This window comes from Odontesthes bonariensis, chromosome 10 (assembly GCF_027942865.1).
Source record: "Odontesthes bonariensis isolate fOdoBon6 chromosome 10, fOdoBon6.hap1, whole genome shotgun sequence".
Classification (NCBI taxonomy): Eukaryota; Metazoa; Chordata; class Actinopteri; order Atheriniformes; family Atherinopsidae; genus Odontesthes; species Odontesthes bonariensis.
Genome location: NC_134515.1, coordinates 24928046 through 24955244, shown reverse-complemented (window position 1 = coordinate 24955244; position 27199 = coordinate 24928046). Strand labels below are relative to the sequence as shown.

Below are 27199 nucleotides of genomic sequence, written 5' to 3'. Positions count from 1 at the left end.
CCGCCCTCTTTCTTTGAATCTCTCGCTCTCTTTCTCTAACCAATTTATTTATTTTTTTCCCCCCCCAACCAAAACATGCCTCTGCCCATGTCTGTGGTCATTTACTCAGCTGCTGTGCTGGTTCCTGTTCCAGGGACATGTTTGGAGCCTGCGTGTTGCAGCTCTGCAAGGTCACCAACTCTGTCTTTCCCTTTTCCTGACTCTTAAGGACACATGGTGTTGCCGAAGGGGATATCTGAGCTTTCAGCCAGAGAACAATCAGAAATGTATGCGGTTAGATAACAGGTCATTTAAGCATCCCTTTATATGGAAGGGGAAAAAAAGGGCTCCATTCACATTGAATCACTTGACAATAGGAGACAGGTTAAGAAAAAAAACACATTTGTATATATGTGTATATTTATGCATATAGATTTCTTTTCTAATCAGTATGACCTTTAGTATAAAAATACTCCTTGTAAAAAACATCCACGTTACATCTGATTTTGTGTCCTATATTAGAATAGAGTTTTGTGTATTTGTGCACTGCTGGCAAAGGCATGTCAGAAACAAAAGAAATTCACTGAAATCTACTATTTTTGCAAGAATAATATAGGATATGAACAGAGAGACTGCTGGGCACAATAAAACTTTTTGGCTTCCCTCTCCCCACTCACAGTGGAATTCAGATCTGCTCTTTTATTGGACCTAAAATATCTCCCATCGTTTCATTTCTGAGCTCTCTGCCCTTGACTTACTCGCAGTGGAATGTCCGAACCGTTTGACAGTGTGGCCATCAACAGCCCGACAACTTTATTGGCTGCTCAGTTTCTTTATGAAGATTTCCTCCAAAGCCACAGACTATCCACACAGCAGGAGGGACAACATCATAAGACCTCTATCAAGAAGGCACAGGAGATTTCCCAAGTCCCGTGGACTGTTTCCTGTCCTCAGGTATCTCTGCCAACAGATGGTGCTGGTGTACAGTGTACTGCACCAACATTGATGGAGGGCTTTGGGATACACGACTGATCAAAAGACTCCCATTCATCTTAATTGAAACAGGGAAGGGAAATGAGTTGGTGTAAAGCAGAGCAGCAGCCGGAGGGCTACTAACACAAAAGAAGCAAAAAGCACATGGAGAAAGGGAAAAAGGGAGCTCATTCATCTCCCAAAGGATTTAATTGAAGCTGTAGGCAGACATGTTCATGTCCACATGAGGAGACAGGTGTGATATGTAGTGTCATTTGTCCAGCCTTGACACACTTTTATCAAAAGAAGAGGGACAGTTTCTACTCTGGGTAAAAAGTTAAAAACATACGTTTGCATACTACTGCTAGTAGTGGGACTAACATCGGTGATAAGAAATTCAGTTGTGCAGAAGATTGTGAATATCTGTATGGATTGAATAAAATGGGAAATGTCACTGAAAAGCAACTGCGTGACAGTGGGAGCCTGGATGATGCCAGCATTTATGTCTTTTCAAATGAGGAGGATTCATCACAACTTATTGCACATGCTCAGATCTCAGTTGTCAAGGCAACAGCTACACTGACCATAGCATTAGACATTCCAGATCTGTTTGAATGCATGCACAAAAAAAAGCAGCTTCCATTTACACACAGCCCAGAGCAATTAATCCAATAAGGATAAGCATTTGACTTTAATGACTATTTACCAGTCACAGTCCCAGCCTCCCTGACGGCACAGTTATTACACTCTCAAGGAGAGACATGAACTAATTTCACAAGTAATGGGCCCACGCAAGGCGAGTAAGAAAAATCTGGTTCACAATCAAATATTAATTGGTGGGGGAAAAAAAAGATAAATTGTTTTAATCAGCCTTTACTAATAGGGCAACAAAGTACAAATATGCAGCATATTCCTCCTCATAGTAGTATCACAAAATATTAATGCACCTTTGATATTAGCTTTGAGAATGTTAAGGCCGTAAATATTGTAATGTTTAGGTCTCCACAAAGAGCAGTTTTTTTTACATTTATAATGCATTTAAAGCTGAGAGAGCTGAAGGAAACAGAGCCCCCAAAGGGGCCACTCTGTTTTATAGCATACATTAGCTTTTGAACCATTATCAACTCAATTCAATCCCTTGCCCCACCAAACTCATTTATGACATAAATCTAAATACACATAATATAACGAATAACGAAGCACTGTTTTGTTACTGAAAAGAGTTGTCGATCTAAGAGCAGTTACCAACCTGAGCTCTGTCGGCTCAGCTTGATTACAGCTGAGTATCAGCTCTTTGAAGCCATGCAAGTAAAGCACAGCGAGAAGCAGTGGGAAATATTAACAGTGAAGTGATATGAAAACACACATGCTGGCCTCCAAATTCTGCAGCAAAACACTAAACTGGCTTCAGATAAACAGGAAGGAGCAAATTCTCTTTTATTCCGCATATGCATAGATTTTTCCATGGGAATCATTATCAAACTGTGACTGTTCATATGCATCTGTGCATGCATAATAACAGATGGCATAAAGACCAAAAAGTGTAGTGTCTATAAAAGCTGCAGTGCAGCAGCATGAGCTCATCACTCTTCTCCCCTCCTCTTCCAATACAACCCCCCCACCCCAACCTCAGCCCTTCTCTAGCTCGCCATTACATAAGTTAATGCAGCACACATCCTCATTATTCACCAGGCAGGCGCTGTGAAGAGATGCAAAAGGAATATGTAATCAAAAGTGAAATAACAGAGCTAAAAGCCTCAAAAAGAGACGGCGCCAGTGTTTCTTTCTGAGCCGTCACAATCTGCTGATCTCAAAAAAAGCAGAGCCGAGGCAAAACATATTCTGGCTCTGCTTTAATCACAAACATGATGTGTGCACGAGAAGAATACTAGGAGACATTACAGAAACATGCCAAATTTTCCTTAATGTGGAATTTCAGTTAGCATTGTGTGCATTTTTACTCATCAGACACCTCAGTGAACACCCCGAGCAAAAATCTCTGGAGAGGGTGGCATTCTTGTGCATAAGAGTACACAAACCAGCCTCCTCAGATGATTAGCATTTCAAAAGCTGTGAGGAAGAGCTGTGTATATACTGCAGCAGAGGCAGTGTTCCCAGATACATTCTCCCATAATGTTTCAACCTTGTAGCAATATAAGGTGAAGAGACACTTACGACCGCAGCACATAAGCCCCTATACTACTGCAGCCAAACATAGAAACCACACTATTAGGGACAATAATCATTTTCTCATGGAATGAACATAAATTAAAGAGAAACTATATTCTTGCACAGCACTGATGTCCCTCTGGGGAGACATGCATGTAAATTATTAAGCGGCATGTGGATACAGACTGCAACTTAAGCATAGATCAGAAAAAGTGCCTCAGATATCTGGTGACCCTCAGACAAACCTACACATTCATGGGCGCTAATTAAAAATACATCATGATCTCACAATAAAAGCCAGCCCACTGAAACAGCCCAAAGCCCTGTATTCCATTGGTTAAGCATTTGATGTTGACAACGAGGACAAAAATAAAACAAACGAGCAAGTGAGTGGAAATATGCTGAATCAACTATGAACGTTTACATCTGGGACGATTGGTTGCAGGCCCTCGTTCTCCTAAGCGCGGCTCAAATTTCAAAAGGAAAACTGCTATCAGTTGGAACATATTCAACAGCAAATGCGAGATGAAGAAAATCCAGCAAACTTCTCTGTTATTGTCTCACTACAACTCGAGAAACACGATAATATCCTGACATTTGACCAGAACACGGCTTCCATCCCAGACACGTCTCAGCTTTTCCACCATCGAGTGTCTTTTTTTCTTTTCCTCCACTCACCACAGTGGAACTGCAAGCTCGCGTTGGCAGCTTACTACTTTTCCATTACAACTAGTTTCTCTCAACTCCCTCTTCACAAAAAGAGCTCACTTGTCCATATAGCCATTGGACCAAAGCAGAGGAGCAACAGAGGATCAGCATCTAATGTTGTTTTATATTCAATAGTCAGTCAAGTAAAGCTAAGTCAAGATAAGACCAACACAACTTAATGTCCTAAGAGGGAACTTCTTTTACCTACGTATCATGAAGCGGTGCAAATCTGTCAGAAGGTGTTTTACATCCCAGTTCGGTCAGAGCTTCCTTTCACTGCCCAGTTCTATGGGTATCCACTCTGGGACGAGGCTATTGCTGAATAAATTATGTTCCTCGTCATCACACTGGAGACTGAACCAGCCAGATCAAATGTACCCCGGTGTCTATGGTGTCACAGCTAAAGGATTCATTATGTATTCAGGCATACGTGTGCAGGGCTTTGTTACTTTAATCTCTGAGACAGTTATCTGGTGGATGTTTCCATCTACCTCCACTGCCTTTTTTGGTGCTTCTTTGTTTTATCTAACCCATGTTTCATCATGGAAGTCAAAGAGGACGGGGCATAGATGGCCTGACAGCAGGCCGATGGGGCATTGAAGTATGCAGTGTATTAATGTAATGCTTATTCTTAACCGATGTTGTTGCAGGTTTTGTAACTGGTTGTAACGCTTTTGTATTTTTGGCCGAACTGAAGACATTTGCCTAAAATCAAGTGTTGTAAATGAAAAAATAATCTACTAAAACTGGAACATTGCTTTTATGCATTTTACATTTCTTCGTAAAATGCGCACAAATGTTAATTGTCCTTTATTCAAATTGACATTTCAATGTTTAGCGAGGAAAACTCACAGAATGAAATAACTAAGATCTGTGTAAGTAATGAAATGGTAGCTATAGAAGGTGCCAGAGCTTTCCAAGTAAAGGCTTTAATTGGCCAAAACCTCTCAGTCACAGAAATTTTGTTTTTGCAATAATTGCAATAATAATAAGACAGGAGTGCAAGATCAAATCTACGTTTAGATTAATGACTGATATTTTCAGTTGGAGTACCCATGGCATATTGTTGGCAAGTGGCAAATCCTCAGAATGGGCGAAACCATTATCGACAAAATGAAATTAAATACTCATCAAAGACATGACGTAATAAATACAGATACCTACCTTAAGGCTGTTAAAATAAGGCTCTTTTACACTCCAAACTTAGAGGTCTTTGTGCTAGCATTTATTTCTCTAAGGACCATTTTCAACATATTTAAATGTTTTTAGTCAGTTTAGTATGTGTTGTGTCGCTATGTGTGATGATGTGGGCACTTTTACACGCTTTTCCTAAGAGATAAATAAAGTTATATTGATTTGAAAAGCTGAAGTTCATACAGCTGACATTTTTGCTCAAAACTTCCCTGTAGATTTCCATCAGTTGTGAGAAATAAAAATCTGATTCAACAGAAAGAAATCATGCAGAAAATTACAAAAAAAAAAAAAGAGTCTTTGACCGATAAATATCCTTGCAGGCTACATCTTTAACATCAGGTCACAGGTTGAGCGTGTAAGTAGCAGAAAGGCACAATGCAAAAGACAAAAGGAGCAGGTTGAGTAATCACATAATTCCATAGCTTTAGATTCACTATGGACTGAATATTATATGGAGGTTAGAGGACATTTCTGCTGTAGTCCTCTATGGCAACACAAAGGTAAAATGGTAATAAGGCTTATAGAAGCAGAAAAGAGCTTTATAATCAAAGACCTACCCTTGATAAAATAAGCCAGGACCTTGAAAAAAATCTTTACAGTTTCCTCCCTGCCATTTTCAGCTGGGGGATAGTATATTTCCATGGTTTTGCAAAGGAAACCACCAAGCCTGAGCATATAGACAGGAATGTTATTTGATCAGTCAGACTTCAGAAATATCTGCAATAACTGCCGTGGTCAGTCCAAAGGACAGCCGCCACTTCTACCGCAGGCCCTGCCATCCACTCGTCTACACCAGATGGTCTCCTACCTTATAGTTCGGCTGGAAATGCAGTACTTCCACATCACATTCCATACGGCAGTGACATCACCAGAGGCATCAGACATGCCCGAAAAAAAAAAGGTGCATGACACTGAGAGCAAGTTTCAAAAACCCCAAATTGTAAAAACACCCCCTAAAAGCAGCAGAAGAAGAACAGCCTGTGCTCACTCCCTCCTTAACCACAAATTACACTCCACATCCTTCACTTTCCATGGACAAACCCACAGAGAGACTCATTCCTTCGCTGCTAAAGTTACTGTGTCTGAGCCTTTTTGCAGGGCTCCCTGCCCTAGTTTATGTTGGGCTCAGAGTTGTTGCTCTTGCAAGCTGCCTGATGACCAAGTAAGGTAAAGGCCCAGTATGTAAAGCAGAAGAAAAATCATCCCTCTTCTGAACAAAAGCTCTCCACCCACAACCAAGCATACAGCGGTCCTCTTTCTCCCCTCTGCAGACACTCCTTCCTTATTGTTCCTTTTTGTTCTGTCCAATTCTGTCTTTCACTCATCTGGTGCTCTCATGATGCACGCTCCCCAGTGGTGATGGGCAGGTCCTGAGTTGGGTGTTTAATGTGGTGGGGGTTTTTTTGCCTAAAGACATTAAATAAGAGAAAAAGATTGACACATATAGATGGAGTGACAGAAAGTGCATGAGAGCACTCATTCCCGATGTGTATGGTAATACTTGGGCCTGCGTGCAACAATCACACTGCTCTCAATAGGAAGGCCATGCAGGAGGGAGGGTGAACCCCAGTTCAGCAGCTGGGAGAGGCTGTTTTGAGTTACTACACTGACCTTACTTTAACAACATGGTCTCAGGATACAATCTGTGTTACACTGAAGCCAGGGCAATGTAATGAGTTACACCCAGTGACCAGGATATTCCAGTAACTCTGCGGGATACACATAATGAGCTGTTCGCAGTGTGTGGAAAAAAAAATAAACAGTTCTCCTAAATAATTCCAGAGATCACTGAGTCATGCACTAACATGAGCTGTTAGCAACAGATTAAGGTAATGATTGGGAATTAGGTAGACTACACACATCTCTAACAGTCACTCGAATAAATAATCAAAAATCTGTAACATAATTCCAGAACTATGAGATACTCCACCTTCAGATAAGGGATTCCATGAAGGCTGTAGTGAGAAGCTACAGGCTATGCATTATTAATGAATCATGGACATACAGAACATGACAACTCTGTGTGTGCGTGTGTGTGCGAGACTTCATAAGAACACATAAGCATAAAGACAGACTGCAGCATCTGATTTTCAAAGAACCCGCATCAGTGTTTTCACACCGCAGCTCCCCTCTGTTTCAGACATCAAACATCTGCACAACTTTAAATGCATGAAGGAAACATAACTGATTCGATGTTTCTGGGTAGCCGGAATATAACGGACTGAAAATAGATTGTAGCTGTTGTTTGAACAACTTAAAACCTGGTCTCTAAATGATGTTTGAGAATATTTTTGAAGAACTTCCTCCCTCTGGGGCTGGGTTATACATCTCGGACAGATAATCAAAGATAATGGCTTAATGGAAAACTACTCAAAGTGCATTTCAATTTGAGGATCTGGAGCATATGCACTGAATGCGGGGCGCCACGTATTTACATCACAATGGACAATTCTTATTGTTCTCAACAAAGCAGCAGGGACATGGGATGACTTATTTGCACAAAAGGTGAGACAGGAAGGTGTATCTTCCAACATACCTGGAAGCTGTGACAAATATAAGTATGAGTTGGGTTTAATTTAATAGAAACTATTGGCATGTCAAGGTGACAAAAGAATGTATTCACATGACATAAATATGGTACATCTGATGCGAGCTGCAAAGAAATCATAAAAAATAAATAAATAAATAAATAAATCAGCCATGGATTATGCAGTCGGTGAGAGGTGACTGAGAAGAGGTCCCAGTGGGAGATATATAAATTAATCCAGTGAGCTCAACTCATTCTGTTCAGCAGTGCCAACGTTACACGGACATCAACAAGTTACTTAACCAAGTGCTTCTAAAAGAATAACAGTAACCTAGTTAGCTCAGTGAGTAATAGCTCAGCCAGTTTAAAGCTCCCTGCATTGAGTCTTCCAGCAAACCGATATGTCAGAGAGCGAAGCTGATGACCAAAACGGTATCTTAAAAAAAAGCTTCATGAAGTGATTATAGTGCGTTTTAAAACATACCGATATGCACCGTGTTGGGGGCACTTCATCACAGATAGCGACATTAACCGTGCTTCGTGAGAATTACGAGCCCTTAAAAACCCTCGAGCATTAGGAGCACAACAACGATCAAAGCCACATGACAGCAAAAAGCAGACATTTTTAAACATACCTCTTGTAAAAATTGTTGTGTGGGTGCAAACACAGCACATGCCAGTAATCCAGGCAAAACGCTTTGAACTTCCACATTTTTGGGTCAGACAATCAACAGGGTGGAACGGTAGCAGGATCCAACAATATTAAAAGGCACCATGACATTAAAAGCACAGCCGCCGGTGAATCCCTGGCATGGACGTCGGCTCTGTCCTCCTCTGGAGCTCCAGCTTTACCACTGCCACTGGATGACAGCCTGAGCGGTTTTAACCCGCCCAAAACAACCACATCACTCCTGGACGTGTCTCAGTCATCACCAACCCAAAAAGCTGGGCCTATGAGGAAGCTCTAGGACTGATTTGGACCAAGTATTAATGTTAGAGATCCACATCCAAAAATAAGCTGTATGTTGGCTTCTTTGCCTCAGTTTTAACTCTTATCCAGGTCAGTCAGTATGTCCGCTGTGTTGGTCCCTTCTCAAAGTGCGACAGCTCAGGCTCCTTTGAGACATCATGGCCAAAGCTCTCCACCTCTCCTTCAGGCACATTTACTAGAAGCTCCAACACAAGTTGAAATTCTCCAAAACTCATTCATCCTTGTTTGAACCAGCTCGACGGGGGGTCCTAAATGGCCTCCTCTGCTACAAGATCAAACTTTGTAACAAGGTAAGAGAGCAGAGGTTCTCTCTCTCCACAGCTTAATGCCATCTTCACCTTGAAATCCTGAACCTTTTCTCTCCTCCTATTTCTGTCCCTCTCCTGCTCCTCTGTCTCTTGCTCTCTCTCCGTCTCCCTCTCTCTGTTAAAGCTGCTGCCATCCACACAGGACCTCCGAGAAATGTGCCGATTCCGGTTGCTGGGCAACACTACCATACTACAGAAGCTTCAAATGGAAGCCGAGAAGCCCACGATTGGCTGGCTTTTCAGCGGGGAGGGGCTGCTGCAATGTTGTATGACCACATGAGTTTATGCAAAAGCTCTGTTTAAATAAATATAAGCTTCAAAATGCTTTCAAGTTTGGTCATTCTCAAGTAAAAGAAAGGGAAGAGAAGTCTTTTTTCTCCTAAAGCATTACAGAAAATTGTTCCAAGACCGACTGTAGAAATGCTCTGTCATGGCCAATAAAATGATTTATGGGGGAGATTATATTGTAAAGCTGAGATATGGATCTTGCAATGGCAGGGCGGCACAGAAACCATGTAGTACAATTTTATTTCTGGGCATTTTGAGACCAGTATTTCAAACCTGGATCAAATTAAAACGCATGCCCAAATGCACTGTACAACTTGGAAACTTAAGGCACTTCAAATGCTACTCTCTCTTCCAGCTAAAGAGCATTTTGAACATGAGCACAGTGCTGTTCTTTCTCTGCCTGGGATGCAGTGCCATGCTGCAGTGCCACTCAGTCCCGGCGGTCATGGGAACGGGCATGGAAGGGCCTCTCATCAATATTCAGCCACTATTGGTGTCCACAAACACAGAGAATAAATGCCACACATTTACACAAACCAGCTGATTCCCAAATGCAAGCCAACGATGAAGAAACATGTTTTAATGTTTGGCATATTTACACTTCGCCACACTAATTGGTAAAGCTTGATCTGTTTGGTCTGACGAGTCAGTCACCACATGAGTCTTTTTAACACAACACAATATGGGCTTCATCTGTTCCCTGATGCAAAGACATAGAAAGACCAGAACAGCACAAAGGCTATACAGAGAGTCTGTGTGAACGCTGTTCATCAGTCTTTTGTCACAACTGAGGGCTCCTCATTTGCACACATCTCACAGAAAATGACCAAACATTGTGAGCACACAGCCGAGTCTCCTTTATCTCTTTCTCTTTTGATGTGAACGTTCTTAAAAGTAACACTCTCAGACACATTTCCCGACCATAACATGTGAGATAATCTTTCTGTTTAAAATCTCTCCAGGCTGACTTTCACCAGTGTTACATGTAATCTACTGGGAAGGAGAGACACATTTACAGCAGATTATCAGACGATACTTACAGCTGGAGCAAGAACCACTAAACATAGTTAAATACAGTTAGAAGATAAAGGAACTGCAACAAAAAAAGTTTCCAAAAGCACATAGTGCCTGTTGTTGAGACATTCACGCAGGTCATGCCAGATGGAAAACCTCCTGAGTTCCTTTCTTTTTTTATTTCATGTGAAGTTACCTTCAGTGGTGAGTGCATGTGGAAACGTGTGTGCATTTTTTATTGATGTATCTTTTTTGTTTGTTTTTGCAAAAAGACCTGAATATAAAAAGTGTATGTGCGTGTGTGTGTGTGTGTGTGTGTGTGTGTGTGTGTGTGTGTGTGTGTGTGTGTGTGTGTGTGTGAACACCCAACAGGCAATAATTTCATAAGCAGACAGATTTATTGTTTGAAATGGCAAGATTTGCCATGTCCATATGTATGTTGACCTCATACAAGCAGAAGCTTGCCTCTGACGTTCATATTCTTTCCACTTACCACATTGGATGCATCCACCTCCGCAATTTTTGACAGCTTTAGTCGACATTGTTCTCCGTTGGACATGAGTTCTGTCCTGTTACTCAGTACCAATGCCTTTTGCTTTTGCTTAAGAGGACTAGACTGCACAGAAACTGCAGATGTCAACCAACTCTTACCTTAGACAGATAATAAAGAATAAATAGTAAGGCAAAGAAACCTGCAAGTGACCCAAAGCAAGAAAGAAGTTGCCCATTCATGCATAGAAAAAAAGGTGGTCAATGGTAGATCACCTGAGAAAATTGGTGAGGACAGAGGCAAGTCGAGGATAAAAGCGAGCAGTGGCCCATTGTATGCACTAAAAGGCTAGGGGTAAAGTCAAGGTAAGTAAATGGTTTTGCTTTAGAGAAATGTTACTTTTTTTTTTCCCTCCACCAAAGCGAGAGGCAAGGCTGAGGTACTGTCTGTGATCATCGCCATTTGTCTGTGTCTCTGTTTTCAAGTACAATTACACAAACTACCAGACTGATTGTCATGATAACTGGAGGAGAGTTGGAGTGAGGACTGATTTCTTTAAAAGTGTAAGAAGATTCCATTTTAGCCCTCTAGTTTTAACTGCTAAGAGAGGCAAGAAAAGGAAAGCATGCAGAGAGTGAAGTCGCACACAACAGCGATGCCTAAAGAACGGGCATCAGAGCAGCTACATGGTTACATGAACATGCCTCACCATTATGTTCGATGACACTCCACATCATTGTGATGATCATTTTTAATGAACAAGTCAATTAAAGTTACTGAAAGAATCTACCTGTAATTCAATATGTGAGAAAACCAAGTGGGAATATAAAATAATGACAGATGTTTCATGTTTTCCTGACTAATATCCCCACTGCACTGCAGCTGGATCGATACAAATCATCACTGTTTCATGCAATCGTCCCTGTTCAGCCATCAATTTGAACAAATGGCCTCATTTGGAAAACCTTGTGACATGTTCTTTTTGTCTCCATGGATGCTGCTGCATCATATTCTGCGACAATGATACAGGCTTATATTGAGCACCACAGTGAAGAGACTCCACTTCTTCACTGATTATATACCCCAAGGTTTTTTTTTTTTGTTTTTTTTTTCACCATTTCCTGCTCAAGAGCAGGACATGTGCAGTCAATAAACACATCAATCAAAAATGGCCTGCTGCAGAGGAGGAGGCAGCCAAGGAGCCTTAAAGGCAAGCAGCGGACAGAGTCCTGCTCATTCACTTTACAATGCACAAATGAGAACCCAAGCCAAGGAGGTGGAAGAATTTGCAGTCTCCTGCCCATAAGGAGCCTGATTGGACAAACCCTGCTCTTGCTGTTCTTTAGGTTACCTTTCTGATGACTCATTTAAATATTTCCTGAACACATTGCAATCATCAGCTGAAGGCTAACACAAGTTAAAGATATCATTGTATCAACAATTTCAAAGGGAATGAACATGTCCGTGTGAAGGACAGTCTATCTGAAAGAATGTGTAAGAAAAGTTCACCCCCTGGTGGTAGATTGGAGTAACTTCCACGCTTTGAAAGCAGAGGAACAGATGAGCTGGTGATGTGATCGGAGGAATGAGGAGTCTGACAAGCTTGCTGATTTGCTCAGACTTCATCAGCACAAAAAGCACCATGGAGATAATTCAAACTGCATCAGAGAAGCATTCAATAAACACCAGATATCAGATGCCAGGTGGCCAACTTCACATCTTTTTACCACATAAAATTGATTAGTAATCAAAAGCAACTAATATCAAATACAAATTGCAGATAAACACAAACATACTCATAGTGTACAAATGTAAACCTCGCCGGGGGTTCTGCTTCCTCTTCTGTAAGAAATAAAAACAGTATTCATGTAACCAGTGGGGAGATATCATTACTGGCACAGAGGGGGCCACAGAGCCTTAAGATTATCCCACTAACATACCAGTTTATACTGTAGATAAAAATAATTTTACAGGGGATCTGACAAGAGCGAATCATACATTAAAGTTACAGCGCAGTTTTCATGAATGCAAGCTCTTGCATCACAGAGATCGCACAATACAGCTGTCTAGCTGCCAGCCTGAGAGTAGCCATGCAGAACATAGTTAGAGGACAAAGTGGGTGGGGGAGACAAAACCAGGAAGAAATGGAGAGAAGATGAAAGAGATCCATGATAACTGCAAACTCACAGAACTGATTAAGTCTCTACTGGAACAGAAAGGATGTCTGTTTCTATTTTCTTTATCATTTGTTCTTTTTTTTTTTTTTTTTTTTTAACCTTTTTTACAATCCCTGAGAGAATTGGCATGTCTTGAATGACATGAGCGAATACACCACATGCAGGGTTATGAAAGTGAAACATGCTAGTGGAGAATAATTAGTAATAATAATAATAATGAGTATTCTGTAGAATTCTGCAGAAACTTTTAGACAGACAACTTTACATTATTCTGTGGAAATCAGAATCAAAATGCAAGATAAAATGCTCAATGAAATCTTGGTGTGGTTGCTATTATTTAACATTGCTGTTGATTACACATCCCCAATGTCCGTTTCTATTTCTGCCAGAGGAACAAAATGTTCTGAAGATGCATCCTTTTCCATAGCACCCCACTCTCCTCTGCGCTGTTGCTTCTGACGTTGCTGTTGGCAAAAGCAGGGGCTTATTATGGGCCGTTTCAAACCACTATGCATCAGCACGAGCTGCTCCCCTGAGGAAATTTCAACTTGCTGAAATGTTCCCCTGAGAGGCCTGTAGCGCCCATTGGTTTGACCATCGTCACACATGGCTGACACAGCTCCAGCTGCAAAGTTAGCCACTGAAAGCTGAGTGCCAGACGACAGATGTCCGGCTGCTGAGGTTTTCGTGCAGAAATGACAGCCTTGAAGTTGCCCTGGCTCAGCTCGAGCGGAGTTTGTGTTATTTTAGTAAAAGCCAAAGTGCTATCTTAGCAATGTCCTTCCACTGCACTGCCAAAACACAGCAGTGAAGTGATTCTTGACTTGGATAATAGTGGGGTATTATCCAGTCTTGTTCATCCGTGACAGCATGATCAGAATTCTATGAGTAGGTTCTATTAAGGTCAGAAACTAAGAATTAATCAAGAACTGCTTTAAAGAGTCCTTGTCATAACAAGTCAATTAAGAAATGTGGTTTTTCTAAAAAAAAGTTACCATGTCATGTCATGTCTTTACAGGATGACAGTAGTTGTTTAGAGCAGCGAACAGTCATTGCAGATATCAAACAGGAAAAATCAAAGGCTTATTATGATGACAGGCCTTTTTGTACATACTAAAAACTTGTATCTGCTTTAACAAGTGACTCATGTCCTGCTCTGTAGCATAATGCCCCTGTGTTCTGATGTCATGTAAACTGACAGCAAGCTGTACACAAGCCCTTGTGCTGGCAATGCACTACCTTGTATGCAGTTGTTGTCTCAGGCAATAGCAGCATGCATCCTACAGCTGCAGAGGAGGCATTTTCAGAGCAGCGCTGGCAGTTGTCTTTGTGCGCTCCCTCAGTCTGCACAACAAGCACACTCTGCTGTCAAAGGCTCAAGCTTACAGTGGAGGAATGTGCTGTCAGTGCCTCACAGCGCTGGTGACGCACTCTCTTTTTCATCAGCGCTAGCGTCCCTTGAACAGTGGCATTGCATTAAGAATGTCTCAGCCAGTACAGGGAAATGGGCATTTCTTGCTGAAGAGGATTCTTGGCATGAATGCCCTCTGAGAACGCACAACATTATCCCAATGAAGGGTAAAGTCCATCGATGTTTATTTGTCACCTTGTGCATGGAATGGTACATACTCAGAATGCCAAATATAGAAAAGCAAGGAAAAAAAAGATAAAAATAGTCCATTCACAATGATCAAAGCCCCCTGCATGACAAAGTCAAGGACAATAAGATAAAAAAAAAAGGTTATTATTAGAAAGCAAGTATTTCATTTCATGCACAAGGTAAACAAACAACTACTGAATAATATAGCTGCGTGGCCATGCTGTCGCAAAATGTCTGCAGATCAAAGCAATAACCCCTCAGACATGAGAAACTTATGAGCTGTGAATTAAACAGTACTGCGGCAGTGTCAGGTTTCATCTAGGTCATAGTACAATGTGGTTAAAATCTTAATTTTGCACCAACTCTTAATGTGCTATGTGAAAATACAGTCTCTCTTAAGGCCAAGCTGCCTGGTTTTGCACCTTCAAAATGTGTGACAGCCAATTATTTACACTGCTATGAATGCCTGAGTTGCCCTTTTTTCATCTATTCTTGCAAGAAATAGAGCACATGTGTTTATTCAACTGTGCTAAACTGAACAAAATACACCTCTGCATCCCTTTAGGTCAGACTACTGAGGTGTAGTATCCTTAAAAGGGCAGGAAAGCCTTTGGCAAAGCCCAGGTCAACCTCCTTCTCTTGGCCCTCCGGTGTTATAAGCACAGCATTAGAATTCCAGAGGGGCAGGGAGCTGCCAGCTATGATGAAGTGACATTTACAACAGACCAGGCTCATCCAACTCCAGCTCCTCATTAAAGGAGTATCGGCCAAGCACGGAGTCCGAGTCTGTTTGACAGACAGAAAAGCCACACAAATTAGTGTCAATCTGCTGCACATCTCCTCTGTCCCCCTAATAACCAATGTTTCACAAAGTCATCAATTTGCACAACACTTTCAGCTCTGTGAGGTCCGTCCCCTGGCCAAGTCATGTGACTTTGTGTAGTCAAAGCTTTCCTTGGATTACAGCTGTGAGGGAGAGGGAAGACAGAAATCAGCCACTACCTGGCACCGCAAAGAGGCTGAGACGTTCAACTGCTTACTGCGCAATGGCAAAAAAAAAAAAGCATATCTAACTCAAGCATGCAGGAGAATTTGTATGGGAATGTATTTATGCTCCAATGTTGTGTTGTGCATGAGAGACAGAAAAACAAGACATTGATTTAAGCCATGAAATGGCAGCAGTAGATTACCTGTGAAAGAGCCAGTGGAGACCCATGAAGGTCTCATATTCATTAAGGTGACTGATCATCTATGGTATTAAATCATGGCATGACAGCGTAATTTAGTTCAATGCTATGCATCAGCTGGTTAATACACGTGTGACAATTAGTCACGTGCATGGTTATATTTGCTTAAACAAGGAAACAAACTTAAGTGTACTTCTGCAGAGAAATAAAGGGGCAAAAATGCTTATTCAGCTGATGGTGTTGTGTACTCGGCAATGGCGGATTGTGTGCAAAGAATTCTTACACAACACCGCACCAACATTAAAAAACTAACTCGACAACAAAAACCCATGCAGTAACAGTTTGTCGATCTTTCACAGAATTCACAAGATTTACTGAAGTAGGACTGCAAGCTTTCCGTACGCCGACTGCAGAACTCATCGCCATCCCAAAATAACAGCTTAGACCCAGCCGCATCTTACACACACAAGCACGCATACTGGCAATTCCACACGCACGTACACAATGTACCAATCACACACAAGAACACAATCACACCCACAAAAAAATACAGCAGGAGCTGCAAGGAACTCATGTGCCCAGTACGAGCTGTCACAGCATCACCCTAAAATGAGTCATTTCTTCTCTGCTACCCAGGGCTCAAAAAGCATCCTTCACATGACTGTCATTAGGACTACGATAGTCATAATGTTAGGCTCACAAATACATAACAACACTTAGGCACCACTGCTTTACATGAACACACATGGTACTACTTCATCTCGGTGAAATCTGAGAAAGCCATTCACACAAACATATGTTGCAACTCGCCTCCCCTCCCAAGGGGACAGACGTTGTTTACAAAGAACACAGGAAGGAAAAAACGAGAGGACACAGCAAGGTCTGGATGCCATAGGTGACTCAGCACAGACAGTAGAGAGGCAGACACCGTGTTTTCCACAGCAACCCACACGACTGCTCTCCCTGTGAATGGGAGCTGCAGCCCTGCCGCCCAGGCGGGCTCGCCGCCTGTCTGCCTCTCCGACAGCTTTTTCACCAATCATGATACTCACATGTCGTACAGCCGGTAACCCATGGCGGAGCCCGGTCTGCTCGAGTGGGACCCGGGTTCTCGCGTTCGCCGTGGATCTGTGCTGCTCACCACGGCGCGCCACACGCTTGGTTTGTCCATCCTGTATTCTGGTCGGCGGGACTCGATGGTGGGACGGCGTGCGCACACGGGCTCACTCACATTCACTCTCCCGCTCCCTCCCAGTCACAAACATGGGCTGCCACAGAGCAGTGTGTGTGATGTAACGAGGAGCATCCAAGAGGCTGGCAGCTGGTGGGGAGAGGTGGGTGGGGGGGCTGCTTATACAGGAGCAAGTGATGAGATAAAATGGGTGTTGTGGAGCCAAGAAGCTAAAGGAGTCTGTTCTAGAGCATTAAGGATGATTTGTAATTCTTCACAGGTTGGAGTGCCAGGGGTGACTGCCACACATAAATAAATGCAAGAGGACATAACCTGTGGGGGAGCGATTTGGAGATTTATTTGAATTTAACTGCCTCTCATAGGCACAAGAGAAGCATCTGCGGGCACCTCTCTCCACCCTCTTATCTGCTCTCGGTAGTACGGTCCTCAGTAGGGCCATTCGATTGGCTCCTTGGTCTCCATAGAAACAAGAGGATGTGTCAGAGGTAGGGCTCATTATCATGCCTTCTTTTCCCCCTCCCTCCCATTTTTGTTTTCACTCCATCTCTCATTTCTCTCCCTCTCTTTTCCCATGTCTCTTCTCCTCAAACACTCAACCCCATACCCTCCCTCCACATCTTTCTCTCCACTGGAATCAATGCAATTTTCTCTGTAGTGTCCTTAAAGACACACAAGGCTTTTAAGTCTCATCAGGAATGGTAAACAGATACAAATCATCATCATAGCTGTGAGTACTACATCTGCAGATTAAATAAAACAGTAACATGCAAAGACAGAGACGAGATCATTTCAGTAAATGAATATCTAAGAAATAATTAGGTAAAAACTGTATTTCAACATTTCTTTACTGTGCGATGTCAGGCACGCCAAGATTTTCATGCATTGCACAGACATTGCATCACGATCCCAAAAACCAGACAGCAAACCTAAAATATTAAGCTGTACGAAGGCAACTTTATGGGAGATTCCATTGTAATACAGGGGGGAAAATTGACATTTTGGAAGCAAAAATGCATCACACTGCAGATTCTTATAGCCAGGTTGAACTGTGCTCCTATTAAGAAATACAGACGGTGCTGTTGTTGACACCCTCACCAAGTACCAGCATCCAATGTAAGATGGTAGTCAGGTGTGCGTAAAGAAAAACAGAGCTACCCATGCACACACTCATACACACACATATGTAGAGTAGAGTTTAGACAGAAATCTCAGACTGATGGCTCACACTCACAGTCTCCATCGGAGGGTCGGTTTCATTCCGAGCAAGAGCATACAGGGCTGCTGATTTCTTGATAGCTAATGTCAAGGAGACTAATAATGTCAGACCTCTGTCTTTTTGTTAATGAACTTGTGTAGTGTAGTAACAGTAATCAGAGCTGACTCTGAGATTACATCGACTATGTAATTGCACGGTCCTGTAATCATCAAGGACAGGCACTCATCTCTCTAGTTCTAACATACTGATTCCGTAGCGCTGTGTGTGTTTGTGCAGGTGAGCATAAAGGTGGGGAGACCCTGTTGAATATTTAAATATGCGTAGTGCATCAAAACATATTATATCCGAAACAAGATTCCCATCAAATCTATTACATTCACGTTCCTCAAGCGATCATTAATGTTAAGCCCTTTTCATTTTGGCTTCCCCATAATCTTTTCCTCTATATACTATGATCATGATATTCAGAAAAAAAAACACCACTATATATTACAGGAAAATGTAGACTGTTACTAATCCCCACACTGATGCCATCAGAGCAGGGTGTTCGGACTCAGACTGTTCATATTACAGAGGACAGGTTTGATGTTTTTCGCCCTTTTGAGACCAAACTGACAGCTGACAGTTTCACTTACCGTTTTTAAAATCGGTAAATGTTCTGAATATCGCAGCCTCTGACTCGCAGAGCTTCACACTTTCAGCCGTTTGACCAGTTCACTCTTGTGATACGGGTTTTTTAATGTTATCTCTACAGCGAGTTCCTCTAAAGGTCAAGTATAATTCTATCAAAGACATGGCATGTAACTTAACTTCCTGCCAATTTCTGGGTCCCCTTTAGGGGGTGTTTAGTGTATGTATGCCTGACTAAAGGTTGTAAGGGAGCGGGTTCGGACATGTGCAGGAGTGAGCTCCATTCTTTTCAACATTTAGTGTGTATCGGCAAACCCAGAGCGGTGTTATTAGTCAGTGCACACACAGACAGAGGAGCACCGCGGTGAGGAAGATGTTCTTTCAAACTGACAAATGACCTTAAATTCAGAGTTGCAGTTTTGCAGCACAGAAGCATCACAAGTGCAACTTTAATATCTGGTCTAATATAGTCCTTCAAACGTCACGATATGCTGCTATGTGGCCTTTAAGATGTACAAATATTGCACATGTTGACCTTCTTGCACCAACCATTCGGTTCTCCATGTCCCCTTTTGATCCAGCTGGCCCCGGTTTACAGCACAATGTGGGCTGTTTAACTGTAGCTGTGTGTCTGTGCAAGCCTGCACAGAAGGCATGCACCCAAAACACACAAAGACGCGCAGATACAGTACACTAACATACAGAGATGCAACTGTCTTCCGTGTCTCCGTTGTGCTATCTGTGGTTCCCTTACATTTAGAGAGTGAGCACCACGTGGCTCCATTAAAACTAATCATTATGCTATTTTTTATGATGGTACATAGCCTGGGGATTCATGCATGTTATATTAGTACTGGACTGAATTATCGATGCTTCTGAATTTTAGCTACATATTCATTTTCTGAAATGTGTTTTTGTTTTCCTTTTATTTGAGACAGTCTAAGCACAGACAGGAAATCAGGGAGAAACATTAAGCAAATTATCGCAGGTTGGATTTAAACCTGGGCCGGCTGCGGGAAGGATTTCAATGAACATTAGAACAATAAAAGCTTTAGTGTGGCAAAATGAAAACTACAACCACAAAATGTACACTGCAAACAGTTATTGCCCTTCACTAATATTTATGTTGCTGAAGCTTTGGCAACCACAGCAGCCTCTGTAAGTCTCCTGTAGTCATCTAGCAGCTTCTTGTGTCAGTTTGCTGATAGTTTCTTTCGTTGCTATTTGTTCAATGTCCTTCAATATTTCAGGAGACATTTTTTTCAAAAGCAGTGTTGAGTTCTTTTTTTTACCTTTTAAAATTGTCTTTATCTTGTTGCATTTGTTCTTCAGGTCACAATCCTACTGAAATATCTGGGAAAACACGTTTAGCTCTTCTCTAAAAATGCCCAGTAAATCTTCTCATTTCAATGTTCCTTTAAAATGTTTTATGGCTCCAGTACAAGAAGAAGGCGCCTATGATAACAGAAAGTCTGCCATGTTCTACTGCTGGTTGAGAGTTCTTTTTGTTACAGGCTTCATTTCGTCTTCCGTTAAGCTGCATTCCTCCAAACCTCGGTTTTGCTTCTATCACAAAGGCTGAAGCTTGTCTGTAAAACATTTTGCAACATTCATCCTGCCTTTTTGAGCCTCTCTTTTAATTACTGACTATTAACGAATGAAGTGATTATTGCTCTTAGTCGTTTCCTCCTCTGCTTTCACCTTGGAGAGCCACCCGTCACCTTGAGGCTCTGAGGTTGTCCTGCATTCTTTTTCTTTTAAATCTCCATAAAACATTTGCAAACTTCTCTCACTGAATTCCTTTTTTTTTTTTTTTTTTTTTACATTATTCATTCAAAGCCAGACTGTTGTTGCACATCAGCATCATGTCTGTAAGGTGCAGGGGCACACTGGATCCAAGCTAACCAGCATGTAAATCTATCTACTCTGTAAAGCTCTAACTAACGGTGCTGTTGTCAGCTAACATATTCTACAATGTATGCCACTGTATGTTCAATATGAATGTGCTGAGAAGAGCCATGGCAAATAATATCAATAAGGAAGTCTTCTTTGTGGTGTCAAACCAAATTCTCTTTCTGAAAAGGACAACTGCTTCTATCAGCTCTACATCCTGGAAGAAATCCAACAGTATTAACATCATGAAAGTTCTTGATATTATTATGAACGGGTGTTGTTTCTGTTTTTATTCCACAATGCGAAAGCCTTTTGTTGTTGTTGTTGTTTAACTTTGGACATTTCATGAAACTATTCAGATTCAACAGAATTTTTACTGTGTTAAATATCCAAGGGTGACAATAATTCTGACAGTAGAACATGTAAATACACGTGAACAAATAAGGCAGTTCTCTCCATAAGACTGATGAGTTTTAACTGAGCAATCCAAAAGCGACTCATGGCATAGCAGAGAAACAGGAGACGGTCACCGGACTTTCATGTGGATCTTACGCAGTGGACAAGAGAAAAAAGAAAAGAAAAAAAACCAAGAGCTGGCTGAGAGTGACTCATCTTCTCACACTACAGCTGAGACAATTAACCTTTTAGTCAAGCTTTCAAGTATCGACTGGCGTCAATTCTGATGAAGACTGATAAGCTATTTGATTATTCATTCATTTCCTTGTGCAAACGAGCCTAAAAACTAGTTCCAGCTCTTTCTTGATTTTAAATCATTTGTGTTGGTAAATGATCGTCTTTCGGTTCTCAATTGTTATCTGTTAAAAAAGAATATGTTCACGCAATCCAGATGATTGTGGTGGTCTCTTTTTCACTAATCTATACACCTAGAGAGCCTAAAGTGCAATGAATCAGCTGATAAGCAGCACCATCTTACACTTACACAAGGTTTTCCTATTTGTTGCTGTTAAAACTTTGAATTGTTCAAAGAACACCACATTTGAACTTCTCAGATCTGGAGCAGAACTGTATCACCATCATAATGCAATCTGTTCGGGCCCTTATCCGAGACCAGACGTCCTTTTTTTGCTCTTCTCCTTTATTGCTTATTAATATACAGCACTTGTTTTTTTAATGTGCTTTATAAACAAATGTGACTTTGACTTCTTTCAAAGACTAAGTGGCTTCTTTCTTCTCAGGCTCTTGCGCCATATGTGGGAGCTTCAGGACTGAAGGAACTCGCAGCTGGAAAGCTTTCTTTGTCCTAAACTGTACAGCTCTGCAGTATTCCTGCCTCCTCTTATGAGACCTCAGCCCACTTCAAATATGTCAAAAACAGCGACAAAGAGCATGACTGGACTGAGAGAACAACCTACATTCAAACCTTTAAAATGTGCAAACCACAAGATGGCAGTGCATCACCTCCTCTGTATGAGCAAGGCCATCATGGTGTTATGAATGGCATTACTTTTGTTAAAAACTAAAAAAAACCAAGCCACATGTGACATAAAAGATGAGGCAATATCTCTTGCTTAGTTCAGAAACAATAATCAATCACATATGAAACAAAACATATCTAAGCAGAAATAAAGATGACAGAGTTCTAAATCCCAGAAATCATTAAGTTGCTTAACAACAACATGGTGAAATGGAAAAACATGGCAGCCTGTGTTCTTTTAAGTTATTTCAGCTTTGCTTTGGTCAGTTATCAGTAACCTAATCGGACTAAAAATACACACACAAGCTTTTTTTTTTTTTTCCATAAAAACATTTTGCTAACCTACCCATTTACAGTGTCAACAGCCCCCCTCCCTACTCTGGAGATAAGAGGTGGGACGTTCAGTTCTCCTGCTATTCTCCATGTTACAGCACAGCACAGCCTCTTTGTAGCCTGCTATCAGAGGGCAAAGAGCTGTGCAAAGGCTCCCTCTGTCAGTGGCTTGGCCTGAAGCCTGAGAAGATCAGAGGCAGAAGACAGACGAGCTTTTCATAGCAGGCCAAACAAAGAGCTGTCTCTCTGCATCTATGATGCACAGACAGAACCGGTACTTGACCTCTCAGGCTGCAGCTGAGGCTCTTTACTGCCATCATACAGGTTACATCTTGAGATAAGCCGACGTCAGAAATACTGAAGCAAAGCTACTGACATCCTCACATATCTGATTACATCAGTGCTGGAAGATGTACTCAGACCTTTTACATAAGTTAAAAGTACCAATACTTTGATGTAAAAGACACCACTGCAAGTAAAACCGTGATTGATATATCCCAACATATCAAACTTTTAGATTGTTAACGCCAATGCGTCAAAGGGAAAGGAGCTTTTTTCTCTCGTAATTTTTAAGCAACAGCACTTTTCAAAAACCAAAAAAACAGTAATGTTAAGTTTTTATCTGAGTTTAGGTCTTTAAAAAAGGCTATTTCAAAATATTTATACCTTAATTGGCATATTGGCTTGTTCAAATAAAGAAAAAAAAAAGTTTTTACCTGGTAAGACTGTAGACAAAAAAACTACCACGATCTACATTAGATACAAAAATATATAAACATGCTTTCATTTTTAAATTGTAGTTATTCAACTTTTTGTTAATACCCCTATTTATATACTTTGAATTGTACATTTTTAATTTCCTCTTTTGATTAAAATACTTATTATTCATATATTTACATATTTCTCCTTTTACCCCTTAATTTATTTGTCCAAAACAGAAATGGTGAGTGGGGAACAATGCAAGCTGCTAGCTTAACTTGGAGTCAGAGCGATGGCCTAAAAGAAGTCAGTCACGCAGAACAGCTTTGTGTTTTAACTCTATAAAGAACAACTGCACTTTAAGCAGATCCATTAATGATACAGAACACAAGCTCTCATAGTCCGTTGAATAAGGATGCTGCCGTCTTTGTTTCCTACCCGCCTGACAGAAAGTACTCTTTTTTTTGTCACTTCTGTTTCTCTGGTGCCATTTTGTGAATAAAGACCTCAACGCCGTGTTGATCAACCAGCAGTTAAGAAGCTGAGCCTGTAACCCATAATCTGTAAAAGTGGCTCTAACATGACAAATAATATTTGAGTTGATTAGGAATAAAGTATTTTTCTATTGAGGTGGGAGATCCACATTGGGTTGATATGGAATGAGCAAACCACATGGGAAATTTAAGCATAAGCTAAATATGAGTGATCTAAGGGTACTTATTATACAGTATTTATTTATAGTATTCGTATTTTTTTTTTTCTCTCAGAATCTGATCTGTCCATCATCTGCAGTTTGACATATTACTCATATACACACACACACACACACACGCACATGCACACGCACGCACACAATTAGATCAAACACCCAGCAGCAGCATCTTGTTTATATCTTGTTGCACATACAACAAATCCCTCTTCTCTCAGGGCTGAAAAATCAGCTGAGACCAACCATTTGTGCTCTCCAATCGGATTTCCTGGAGAAAAGTGTGCCATACCTCGGTCCCTCAGCTGGCCCCTGTGAGCTCTCACTACCTGTGATCGATCTGAGCAGCGATACAGTGTGCTGGAAATACCTCCTATCAGACAGACAGCAGGTCTGATATGCCTGGAGGCTCTTTTGCCTACGATCACTGAACTGATGAAAGGATAAACAGTCATGAAGTTGCACAGAATCGCTAATCTCTCACTTGATCCAACTCACCAAACGACGTGACAGTGGGTAATTCGGTGGAAGCAAAACAATGACATGTTTAAACCATTGAGTGGCATTAGCTGCAACCGTTTTGCCTCAAGGCTTCCCAATCAATTCACTGAAGTCCCACTTGATATTGTCTTGAATTGTAAAACCTGTGAACTGCAACCAGGTATCTGGGTGCCCTTTTCATCACTGCTGAGGACATATAATCTACACACTACAAGTCCATTGGATTCATTCAATCTCGACTAGAAAGAACACAATTACACATTTTGATATAACTAAGCAGATTTTTTTCATGCATGCAGACTGAAAAGGAATTGACAAAAGAAAAGAAAAACTCGTCTCGATATGAAGATTTGAGCCCGCAGTTCGGCGTGAACTCATTGCCGGGATAACAGGAGAGTAAAAAGACAGTGTGGTTTTAGTGACTCCAGATAAATGAGCACTTCCTAAATGACAGCTCACGCCACAACAGGACAAACTGGAAAAATGTATCTAAAGAAAACAAACTCACGATGAGGCGTCTTCAAACATCACTGTGCACACACCTCAAATGTCACATGATCAGTATTCGTTATCCAAGGTCCTTTTTCTTTTTTTTAATATGGACACCTGTAGGGGCCACTTTGTCTCTGAAGGTAAGGCATACAGTACAATGCGTAAGAATACCCCTTTTTCTTTTTCCTTTTTCGAAAGTCAATTCAACCAAGAAAAAATTAAACAAGATAAAGTGCACAACTCAGTCTTGCCAAAAAATATGGTGAGTTTACAATGACATAAAACAGAGGAGGTTTTTTCCCACCTGAGATGTCTGAACAGTGAATGAGTGATAGACATGAAAACTTATTGCTGATCATTTTTAGACTATTCAATATTGAATGTTATCTTTATTCATCTTGATGGCAGTATTAAAATTGATGCCTGAACATTTTCTGCCCTGCTTTAAACTGATTATGTAATCAATCTAACCAAAACATTAAAACTTTTTTTTTTTTAACTTTACAGTTATTGAAACATGACAGATTATCACATTATCAGATCAGATATGAGACGTGTTTTGATGCATCGTTAGCTTAACCCGTTATGACTTGATGCAACACGATTGCTTTGACCTTTTTAAGGCCTGATGTAACAGGAGCCTCTTATGCGTCGCAAAGCTGCCCGAATGCAAAACAAACAAAAAAACAACCTAAAATAGTCACGTATCTGTACATTGGTCACAACCGTCCTAATAAGACCTTGGTGAAGTGAAAGGCACATAACACAAAGAGCTTCATACACCCCCCCCCCCATCGCTCGCTTTGAGTCAAAGACACTTATAAGCCACATGGCAAGCATGCAATCCTGATTTTAAACTGTGTTTCCTCAGATCCAGCTTCAGAGCCCAGAGTGGAGGCTTGTAATTAAGTCTTAAAATGTGATGACGAAATAGTAGCTGATAACTTCAAAGACAGCTTTCCATGGAGTTCAAACACATAACGGAAGAGGGCCCTCTGTTTTATAGACCTATTAAATAATTGTGCAGTTTCATTTCCCCATCTGCTGGAATGAAAACTTTACAATACAAACAGCAGTAAATAAAAAAGAGCCAATAAAGAAAGAATTCATACAACAGACAGACGGTATTTTATGTTGGACAGAGGACACTTTCAATGCTGCTTATTTAAACCAACTCTAACTCCTGTGTACAGAAACCACTCATTCATTTATGGAGGACTGTTCGCTGCCACATACAGTAAATGTTTACTGTGTTGTTAAGTCCTTTTGCAAATTACCTCCGATATTGTCAAGGCATTACACAGGGGAAATGCTACAGTATGATACACATAATAACAGCCACTATGCGGGGTTCATGAACCTACATAAAGCGATACTTCTCCACTTCCACAGCACGTGTCACTTTCCACCATATTCACCCTGCGCCAGAGTCACATGAGCTGCTTTTGTGCCCCAAGCAGTCTGCAAATAACAGAGAGGTTGTTTCAGCAGGAGAGGCTGGAGAACTGTGAATCTCTGGAATCAATAGACTCTCCTGTGTATTATTCAAGGGCCTGGAGATAATCACAGGTTCTGTTCTGAAATGGACATTCACTGTAATGAGGATCATAAAGCAAATTAATTTTTCATACTTGAGACGGAGCGCCAGGTTCTGCTCTAATCCAATGATCAGCTGCTTAATAAAAACCTAGGACCCAAATAAGCAGCGCAATCATAGCAACTTTTCAACCTTTTGAGCTCTTGAAAAAGGGACGTAAACATGTGAAAAAAAAATGTATACTTCACAATGACTGCCAAACCCTGCTGTTACCTCTGTAAATCCCTTGCCCAGTACCTATCCATCAAGTCTGATGTGATCTCATAATTGAAAGAAAAAAAAGAGACAGAGATGGACATAGCCAAAGGTGGTGGAGAAAATACAGACCTACATGTGTGTGTTCCTACAACTGAGAGGAAGAAGAAAGAGAATATCCAGAGGGGAGGAAAGGGAATCAAAAGAGAAGCGTGAAGTGAGGAAAAGGAAGGAGAGCATTTGGGGTATTTAAAAGCATTCATTCAGCCTTGAGCAGGGCTTGATGGGTGCAGAGAGGTCTTAACTCTGCTCAGGACTGAGTTGCCTGCAGCTGCAGGCAATGACTACAGCTGCACAGGCAATAACACAATTATTTAAAAGTTGCCTCTTCTTCAGATGGTTTAATAATAACGAGGAGGTGCCACAGACAAAAGAGGCTGTTTCCTCCTCAACTGATGAGGTCCTCTATGTTTCCTATGTTAGATTTGGCTAGATTACATTTAATACGCTGCTTTTGTACTGTTTTGTGTCAAGTTTCAGTTTCAGTGCCTTTGGACAAAATTCAAATCTTCAGTAAACCCCACAGTACAGAGCAAATATCCTGTCTCACAGGAAGCAGCAATCCTGCATCCCTACTGGACTGGCTGACTGCTCCAGTTTCACCTTCTCAATCTGACATAAACACTCATCTTGCATTCTCGCTCGT

General features: G+C 41.2%; 1 protein-coding gene across 7 annotated transcripts in view; it reads right to left on the bottom strand.

Moving 5' to 3' along the window:
- The window catches only part of LOC142389775 (IQ motif and SEC7 domain-containing protein 1-like), a 93248-nt gene that overhangs the window by 32424 nt on the left and 33625 nt on the right, over positions 1-27199 (bottom strand). Inside the window, exon 1 of one of the 7 annotated variants that reach the window (XM_075474859.1) lies at positions 16657-16865. The exons of 4 other annotated variants lie outside the window; for them this stretch is intronic. In XM_075474859.1, coding sequence (XP_075330974.1) covers positions 16657-16775 — 119 coding nt within the window. In that variant the 5' untranslated portion in view covers positions 16776-16865. Of the gene's footprint in view, positions 1-5830; positions 5923-8184; positions 8964-16656; positions 16866-27199 lie in introns of those variants that run through there. 2 more of the 7 variants (XM_075474861.1, XM_075474862.1) reach the window with 2 other exon arrangements.